The following is a 9,333-nucleotide window of genomic DNA, read 5'->3' on the forward strand; positions in this document are numbered from 1 at the left end:
GGCCTTTTTTACACAGAAATATGCGTGTATTCAAAAACTGACAATGTTGGGCCTTTCCTAATAAATGTCTTCAAAGAGCACATTTAAATGCTTTTTCACAGAAATAACCATTCATCAGTTGCAAAAATGCAGAGAGACTTTTTATTCTTTCTGTTGTGAACAATATCAATTCAGCACAAATTTTGAGGAAGTAGAGTTTTTTTTCCCAAATGTATTTAAAAAGGCTAAAGAACAAAATGATGGGGAGGCAGCTTTTTTGGCAGATAGTAAAATATAAAATATGTGATTTAAAAAAAAAAAAAGTTGCCTTAAAAATACACACACACAAACAATACAATAATATAAAAATACAGCTCAGCCAATGGCCTCTTAAAATTTACCTTTGGCATTACATTTGGCAGCCTAACACAAAAGACCCTTCCTATAAACAGAACTATAAAAAAGAGAAGTTCATAAATTAGGTTGCAAGGGGTTGTAAGATCCTTTTCTTGATTCTCCAAACTCCTTTCCTTCCTGTCCACACACATAAGCATGACCAGTGAGGTATATAGAACATAACACTGTCAGGCGTATGCACAATAAAAAAAGTGCATAAACATAGAAGTTCTCCCATATTCTTGCGAACAGGTCGAAACTGTGTGGTTTGTGTTTTCCCCCCCTTGGAAATAAAAAAACCCAAAAACACAACTTTCTTTTTTTTCTTACTTTGGCAGGATGAAAATGAACCCAGAGGAATATAAATGTCCTATTCCCAGCAGCAGTGATCCATTTCCCTTGGCAACATTTGTCTGATGCCACAGATACTACAAGGTTGTTGGGTTGCTTTACAACTCTCTGGGTACCTTCCCACGGAAACATCATACGTCTAGCACCATGTCGTAGTGTGGCTCTTTCTTCCGCCTGCCACATTTGGTGATAAGAACCAAGTACAAAGTCAAAAGCATAACCCAGTAACACGCATAGAGTATCGTGCCAATGATGAGAACTGTCTGTTTTGACTCAGAAAATGGCTTCTTTGATTCCTTGTAGATAGTGAAAATCACGCCACCTAGGAGGATTGTAAACCAAATGGAGACTGGAATGAGTCCTATAAAATTAACTACAATGGTTTTTCTTCCTGATGTGCCCCACCCTGCTTTGTTTATCGTGGCAATTGCAAACATCTTTGCTGGCAGTAAACTTGACATGTACAAGACTGAGTAGAGTGACATGAAAACCATGACAACGTTGCCCCTAAGGAAGCTGGCAAAGGAAGACTTTATCAGGCCCACTAACTGAACTGTCAACAAGAAGAGGAGGATGTTCCAGATTTTTCCCCTGTAGAAGAGCTGAATGACTGTGGCGATAAGGAAGAAAGGAAAGAATCCAGTGATTACAGCTTCATAGGTCATCCACAAATGGTGCTTGTGGAACCACATTGCATTATAAAGCCACTCTCTAAAGTACGATTTACTCCAGCGGGTCTGTTGGTTCAGCCACCTGAGATACTCTATCGGTGTTTCGGTAAGGCACTTGGATCTAGCTGTGTATTTTGTTGCATAGCCCAGACTTAGCACTCTGTTAGTTAGATGCCTGTCATCTCCAAAGCTGCACTGGGAGCCCATAAATTCTTGATTGTACCAATCTTCCACAAATTCATGGAGTAAAGAGTTTCTGTACATTCCCAGAGGTCCGCTGATGCACTGTACACAGCCGAAATAGGATTGACAGGCTCTTTCTATGTTAAATGCCATCCAATATCTCACGCTGCTCAGAAAGGATATCCAGGAATCATATTTGTTCAAAATCTGCAAAATACAAAAAATTTTCATTTCAGATGAGCTCTTGAGAAAGAAAATACACACATTGGATCAATAAGGAATTTGCAGAGACTGTTTTTGCACCATTAGCTGAAATATAGGGGAAATTATGCTCCTGTGTCCAACTCATGACAAATCTAGGAGTTACCTCTACAGTCCAGGACATTGACAGGAAGGGCAAGATGAGACCTTCAAACCTCTGTTCCACCAAAAAGTTCATTCTTTTCCTCACTACCTTTCCTCTTCTCCACCAAGAAGCTTATTTTCTGGCTCATTCTTCCTTTCCCTTCATCTTCAGTTAAGGACCTGCTGGTTCTAGCCTCTCCCAAGAGGAGATGGTAGAGTCCCAGATGTGGCCTCCTGCTTCTTTCTCCCTCCTGACCACATATTTGAGACTCACAGGACTTCTTCCAGCCCTCCTAAAGCTATTGTAGAGCATGAGAAAGGCTGATCATATGGTCTTTGGTCAAGATTTTTGGTATCATAAGGCTTGCCCTAGAGATTTGACCCTGGGCTATGTCCACATATCTGACATCAGGCCCTCTGAAGAACAACCTGTTCTGATTTGTCTCTGCAGTACCAGCCATGTTATGTTGCTCAGGAGATATCGTGATACTCCAGCAGACTTGTGCTTTAGCCTGCATAAATGTCTTGGTCTTTTTATTCTGAATGCCCCAAAGCTCACCTGAAATATTCAGTCTGAACACTCAATGGAAGCATGAACGCATGGAGATGCCCAAGTCCAGGTCTTCACATCCATATTCTCTACACACACCTTGTGCTGGTGAATGTGGCAAGGAGGTGTGTAAGAGGGTGGCTGTGCCAGCTCTGCACTGGTATCTTCTCACTATGAGGATTTCCAGGGGAACCTGAAGCCTTCTACAACTAGAAAGCAGTATTCGGCAACTAAGAAAAGAAAAGTGGTTGCTCCAATTGCCCTAATTTCTCTCACGTTCGAAGGCCAAGGGCTCAGCTTGTCTGTTTCAGCTTAATTCCAGAACATTTTAGAGGCAGCAGGGCTCAGGGATAGGCTCAGATATGACTCAAATGTATTTTGTGCATGCTGGAAAGTGAATTTGGAAAATAAAAGCCCAGAGCCTTCATTCTGCCACCTTTCCTCCCACATGTCCTTATTTTTCCCTGCGGATACGAATTTTCACTGTCATAGCTGAGCCCATACTGTCTCCTTCCAGTTGTACTCACATGTCCCTGGTGTCTCATATGAGTAGGGTGAGTGTGATGCCTGGTTCATGGTCAGCCCAGAGCCATAAAGATATTCAGGCTTCTACGGGAATCTCAGTTTCTGGAGTTATGAGCCACATGCCTGAAATAGTTTTGACTACTGAGGCGTTCATTAGTAAGTGCTTGCCCATGTAGATGGCCCTTTCTCCTCTGTCTCACATAAAAGCCCAGTTGAGTAGAGGGGACCAATCCCAAGGCCAGATGAAATATTCATATGCATTTTTCTTTATGAATTGCAGCAGAAGCAGTTTGTATCAAAAGGAATGAACAGCCTTTCACTATAGTTGTCAGCCAAACTCAGCAGTGCTGGAAACCCTAACAAAAAGGGAGCTGGGCTGATTTGGGGGGCTTTCCATTGTCCTGCCTGACAGAGATGCAGAGGAAAACCAACAACAGACAGAGCGCATAATGCACTGCATTTCAAAAAAAGTCGGCTTTAGGAAACCTATTCTCAGTTCCCTGCTCCCCTACAGCTTCTATTTGGTACCCTGAGCAAACAGTTATACCCAGAGACTCTAAGATGCCACAACAGTGCTGACAATGTCAGTGTCCCACTTTTCACATATATGGAGGAGAATAATATTTGTTTGCTTTCTACGGGTGTTAAAACCATACAGTTCTCATATCTCAGAATAAGGGTGTCCAGACAGAAAGACTAAGGTCTCATAAGAGCCTCTATGATGGTATCACAACATATTCAAAGCTATTCCAGTCAGGGAAATCTGTTACAGTGGCAATAGTTGCTGAAACACCTGCTAATCTGAAAATTATCATACTCACCTGCACATCACCTCCAACTCCCCCAACCATTGGATCTTCTTCTAAAACCTTTACCATCTCCACTGATGAGGCTGGATCAAGCATGGTGTCTGAATCACAGACCTACAAGGAAGACAAAACAAGAACAAAAGTGGGTTGAATACACTACAGAAGAAAATAAAAATCATGTCAGTGATTGTAATAACTCTAAATGCATATTCTCCTGGATGCAATTAAATCTCACTTCAGTGTCTGCACTGACACTTCTATTAAAGGCCATTTGTATCAGGCAGCAAGGAGTGGTGCAGAACAAAGCAGAGCACTCGTTAGTGCTGGGCACACAAACAATCCTCTCTTCTGTATCAGCTCTATTTGTTTTATTGGCACACTGGGCTGGTTTTTGAATAAGAGATAAACTCTGAGAGATGAGGCACTGCAGAGCAAGACAATGTTTGTGGGTGTGTGGCAGATTCCTGCGGAGCCGTGACACAGGATTTCCCTATGTTGGCTGCATGGTTGGAGCTTCCTGGCCAAATGTTTCTCACTGCCATATGAGGGAAGGAGCGAGGAGTTAAATTCCAGACACCTTCTATTAAAAAAAAAATTAAAAAGTCAGCTAGGAGTCTGGGAAGAAATCTAATAGTTCTTTCACTCACAGAAGGCTTTAGCAATCCATGTAAGATATGTATTTTGGATTCCAGAACAAACTCATTTTTAATTTTAGATGCATGGTGTGTTATTAGTAGTGCAGGGATTTGACATTTGATATATAGAAATTATTTGCTATTTTCCTTTGGTATTCTTATAAAAATATGCAAGGCCAGAAGGAGCGAGTCCCGAAGTGCAGTAGTCCATGAGGCCAGGGCAGAAATAGATGACATACACAAGGCGTTTCAGCCACACAGACAGTCCTAGTCAACTAAACACTGTGTACATTAGGAATTGGCTTTCCCCCGGAGAGTAGGAGGAGGGCTCAGACAGGCTGGCCGGTCTGCGAGGCAGCTGGCATTGCTTTCGTTTGCTCAGAGGCAAATGTCATGGGCTGCAGCCTGTTTAAAGCAAGCGGGTGTCCCCTTGTCGCAGCTGCTGCTGCTGAGAGCGGTGCCCCCATCGTGTGTGAACTCATTATACAGAGGCCCAGAAACTGGAGCAGAGGAAGCTGTCCCAGAAACACCCCTCTGCCCGGCTGGATCCTGCCCTGCAAATTCACATACTGCTTCCAGTTTATCCCCACGTTGCATTCCTGTGATTTCAGACGGGGATGATAAGGGCAAAAGTTGGTAACCCTGCATGAATAACCTATTAAGTCAGATTCCGGTGAGGCTTCATATCGGGTATCCTAATTTTGGTGTCCTTTCATCCAGCCTTTCAATTAAGCCTAAGCCCCCTCCCTCCAGGGGAGCGGAAACCTTCATATCTGGTCTGTGAAGGGGGAGGAGAACATTCTGGGGCCCTGCTATGGACCAGACTCGAGCAGGGAGGTAGCCCAGGATAGCTGGGCTGCATAGCTCGGGATGCAGCTGAGTATCGGCCAACATGCTCCCCTCCACGCTCACTTGGAGGGGTTTGAGAGGAGAAAGCTGATGAAAGCTCTCATATTTCCACGAGGAGAAAAGCCACAAGCATCTCCAGCTCCTGCTGACTTGAGCCATCTAACTCCCCTCCTCAAAGGAGTCATCCCGAGCAGCACCTTTCTAACGCAGCCAAGGTATGCCTCCAGCTTTTCTGAAAAGCTGTCATCAGTGGCAGCACTCAGTGACAGAAAAGGAGCAAATCAATTCTGCTGAAGTATGCCTGTATTTCTGTCTGGGACTTCCTGGACAAACCTGTTGCTGAGTGTTTTGCAGAGGGAATCTGTAGTTTGCTGAGTACCCAGGGCTCAGGCAGGGATACTCAACACATGTTCTTTCATTCAAGACGAATGGTGGGCTGGTTTCAGCCCCCTTCCCAGCCCCTCTTCTTTTTCTCTGGTGCCTATCATCTGATGCGGCTGAGCAGCCCCCACCCCATCACATGCATTTATCTATAGCAGAAAGATCTGCCCGTGAGCAACACCGCTAATATGAGGTGAGGAATCCTGAAAACACCGATTTATTCACAAATTACACCATGTGTCCTGGGCATATCAACACATTGGACATTGTGTTTCTGGGGCAAACCTGACAAACCATCATTTTCCATCTGGATAAATTTTTTGAAGTTGAAAAGAGGACACACCCAGAGAAAGGCAGACATTTAAGAACCCAAATAAAACACACAGAGGTCTGCCCAGCCGGGGGTGGCCCAGCACAGCCCAAGAGCCAATTTGTCTCTTTCCACATAAGGGCCAAGTGACCTAGAAATTACTGCCTTGGGTCACAGAGTTGCATGAAAGGGACCATCAAGCTTAAGCAAGCTGTTCAGATACTCGTTACAAGCAGAGTTGATTTATCCAAGCTGCTCTGAGAAGTTCAGACGGCACTGGACTGTCCATACGGGTACCTCCATCAAGCCAAGATGAACTGCACTCTGCCTGCCCCAACTATCTCTGCATTGATGATACCTGCCAGTTTAACTCTACCTACTTTCTTGCACCCTCCTAACATTCTCCAGGATGGAAATAAGCTTCCACAGCAGTTTCAGGTATTTAATGAGATGCCACTAATCAGCAACAGCTCATTACCTGCATTGGTCTGACTGCTTATCATTGCCTGTTGTTAATCCCAAGGTGTCTTTTAAGAACCATAAGGACCACAGTTTCAAGGGTAAGCAGTGGTGCTGAGTGGTCCACTTTTTAAATGCTTGATCATCAATGCAGATTGCTCAGCCCTTAAAATGTCAGGCCTGTTTAAAGTAATTTACCCTGGACATCCGCAAAAAAAATTTGGAAAATCTCTACCTTCATTCATTCATAAAACAGAGCCACATTTTAGCTGCATTGCATCAAGACTGTACAGTAGCCAGGGCCACCAGGGTACTGTGTTTCTAATATAGATGTGATCATGGCATCAATCACGACTGCAGCCTTCGGTGGCAGCTTAGAGCAGCATTACAGTCCCTGACACTTTCATCAGGAATTCTGAGCCAGGTCACGAGTGTTAATTGACTGAAAGACCTAAAACATCTCTTCTGTCTTCTCAGTTTATGCTACAACTGTTGAAATAGAAACACTTTTTCCAGGTTCCCTGAACAAATGCAAGAGCTGGGCTGAAGGAGGAGAATGGCAATGAATGTTTCCTCTCTGCCTTCTCTCTCTGCAATTTGATACTTTTGTGTGAAGTGATTATAAAACCATGCTAATAAAGAAAAACAGCATTTTTATCCCATCATAGTCCCACATAGCACAGAACCAAAGTGTAGACAATGGAGAGCTTAAGCCCATTGTTTTCAGAGAATAAATGTTTCAGTTTTGGAAGTGGTAGGGGATGGATTTTAAATCTTTGCCTTACTCTCCCAGCTCCAATAACAGAGAGGTCCCCAGAACTCTTCAGTTTCTGCCCCTCCTGTGTGTGGAGGACCTATTGCTCTCACCCCAGCTACTGGCAGCCTCTCTGCATCCCTTTGACACGGTTCCTGTGGACGCTGTGCCATGCAGAGTGTGCACACACACACCAACACAAGACTGGGCATGGACCCCAGAAACACACGTGGCTCAGCTGTGCAGCCACCCTGAGCTGGCAGAGCATCTTGCAGGGAGCTGCTGCTCCAGCAGAGGAGACTACTGGATGCTCTGAGATCAGGAGAAGGTGGGAAGGGCTGGGGGTGGTTAATTGGGAAAATCATTTCATATTCAATAGGATTAGTCAAATGAGTCTCACTGGCCTTGCTCAATAAGGAACGAACCTCAGTGTCCAGGCAGAGACCCTGATGCCAGCCACCTTCCTCCACACATAACCTCTTCCTGCAGTCAGCAGGGCTGTTTGCAGGAGTGAGGAGTGCTTCCACGTGTAAGGCAAAACCATAAAAAATCTTTCACAGGATCCAAGGCAGCTGGAAAGAAATGTGTCTCTGCTGCTTTGGAAACAGGGAGAGAGGACCCAGCCTAATTCATTTTTAAGTGAATAGTGTCATAAGGGCTTTAAAGGCCAAGTCGCAGTGAGTGAGGTAATGCAGCTGTAAGCGATGAAGCAAAAAGCTTCTTCAGGCTTTAGCTGAAGAAATCTTTATTTCAAGGCTGCACATTGACCCTTTTATTGAATGCTCTGCACAGCCTGAGAAGCCTTTAACATATTCCCATCTTTTTTACAGACTCTACCACTGCTCTGAGGTATTCCCTAGTGCCACTAAATACCTGTCTGTCTGCTTGCATATGGGGCTGCTAACAACCTCACAAAATAAAACCTTACTGAGACCTTGACCTACAGGAGCAGAGAAGGGGTCTTCTGGAGGTGGCTGGCTTTGATGCAAAACCGTTTGGGTGAGGGGGCAGTGCTCAAGTCTGAGGAAGGATTTCAGTTTTCTCCAGTAGCTGGTGCACAGATTTAACATTCTCACAGATAGGTTGACCATTTTAAAAGGTAGCAAAATACGCTTTTAACGGTCAAGCTGTTTCCAAACAGACTGAAAGGAGCACTGTGTTCATCAGGGACTAGGATGGCCTCTAACATGCTGCACAAAATATACAAAAGCTGCTTTCTTTCAAAGACTGTTTGAATTGGCACTGACCTGGTGCTCTAATACCTACCTGTACATAATCCACGCTTCTCCCCAGTGCTTTGAATGCTGTGTACATTACTTCTCTTTTTCCACCCCATTTCTGCATGATGCAAACACTTTTGTTGGACAGGACCAGCTGAGATACGTGTTGCATGCTCTCTCTGTGAGACTCCTCTGTCTCACCCGGACCTTTGTCATGGAAGTTATTACTCCAGATATAAGTGGCAGATTTGTCCCTACCCATGATTTCAGTAAAAATGTCCATCATGTAAACGTCGTCTTCTGAGTTCCCATCAATGACCATAACAACCTTAATTCCAGGGTAGGTCAATCTTTTCACAGAAAGTAAACATTTTCTTAAGTAGTCAGGATCCTCTTGATAGGCAGCAATACAAAGGGCAACTGTTTTGTTCAGCTTGATTGGAGTCTCTAGTGACCGCTTCATTTTCCTGTGCTCTAGGAAGGCAAACAGGCTTTGGATGATGAGATGTGATGCCAGGATAGCACCATAGAGTCCAAAGGAGAAGTAGTAGTTGTCTGTTTGGATGAACTGGTAACCCACTATGTAAGCAGCGGTGATTCCCAGCAGGAGGGATACCCCGAAGAGTGTGGTTCCAAGTATTCTCAGGATGCATATAAACCTCTCACAATACATCTGCAAAGAAGCATGGAAACCATTAGCAGAGCCACCACCTGATGATTTAAGATTTTGCAAGAGTTGTGCATGGCTACAACATAGAGCTCAGCATCAACAGATACACCCTGTGCTTCTGGCTGTGTCACGAACTTACTGTATCCCCTTGCTCAGCTTAACATCTCTTGGCAGTACTTCGTGTAAAGCAAGATTAAAATACATCTTAATGTGCCAGGGAGGTTTTCTACTATTTGTAATGTCCTC

The 9,333-nt window shown here is 44.2% G+C and overlaps 1 protein-coding gene across 1 annotated transcript; it reads right to left on the reverse strand.

Moving 5' to 3' along the window:
- Positions 1 to 261: 261 nt before the first annotated feature.
- Positions 262 to 9,090, reverse strand: HAS2 (hyaluronan synthase 2). Its single transcript, XM_010148114.1, has 3 exons — positions 8,464 to 9,090; positions 3,822 to 3,923; positions 262 to 1,787 (listed from the first exon to the last, which is right to left on the reverse strand). The coding sequence occupies exons 1-3, from the start codon at positions 9,088 to 9,090 to the stop codon at positions 858 to 860; spliced, it is 1,659 nt and encodes a 552-aa protein (XP_010146416.1). The 3' UTR covers positions 262 to 857.
- Positions 9,091 to 9,333: the final 243 nt, after the last annotated feature.

This window comes from Eurypyga helias, unplaced genomic scaffold (genome assembly GCF_000690775.1).
Source record: "Eurypyga helias isolate BGI_N326 unplaced genomic scaffold, ASM69077v1 scaffold14973, whole genome shotgun sequence".
Taxonomy (NCBI): Eukaryota; Metazoa; Chordata; class Aves; order Eurypygiformes; family Eurypygidae; genus Eurypyga; species Eurypyga helias.

Excerpts from the sequence above, each read along its gene's own strand:
- HAS2 (XM_010148114.1), bottom strand. The coding sequence starts at position 9,090 with ATGTATTGTGAGAGGTTTATATGCATCCTGAGAATACTTGGAACCACA. Across the intron at positions 3,924-8,463 it reads GAAGCGTGGATTATGTACAG|GTCTGTGATTCAGACACCAT; the intron begins GTAGGTATTAGA and ends TCTTCCTTGTAG. Across the intron at positions 1,788-3,821 it reads GAGTTGGAGGTGATGTGCAG|ATTTTGAACAAATATGATTC; the intron begins GTGAGTATGATA and ends TGTATTTTGCAG.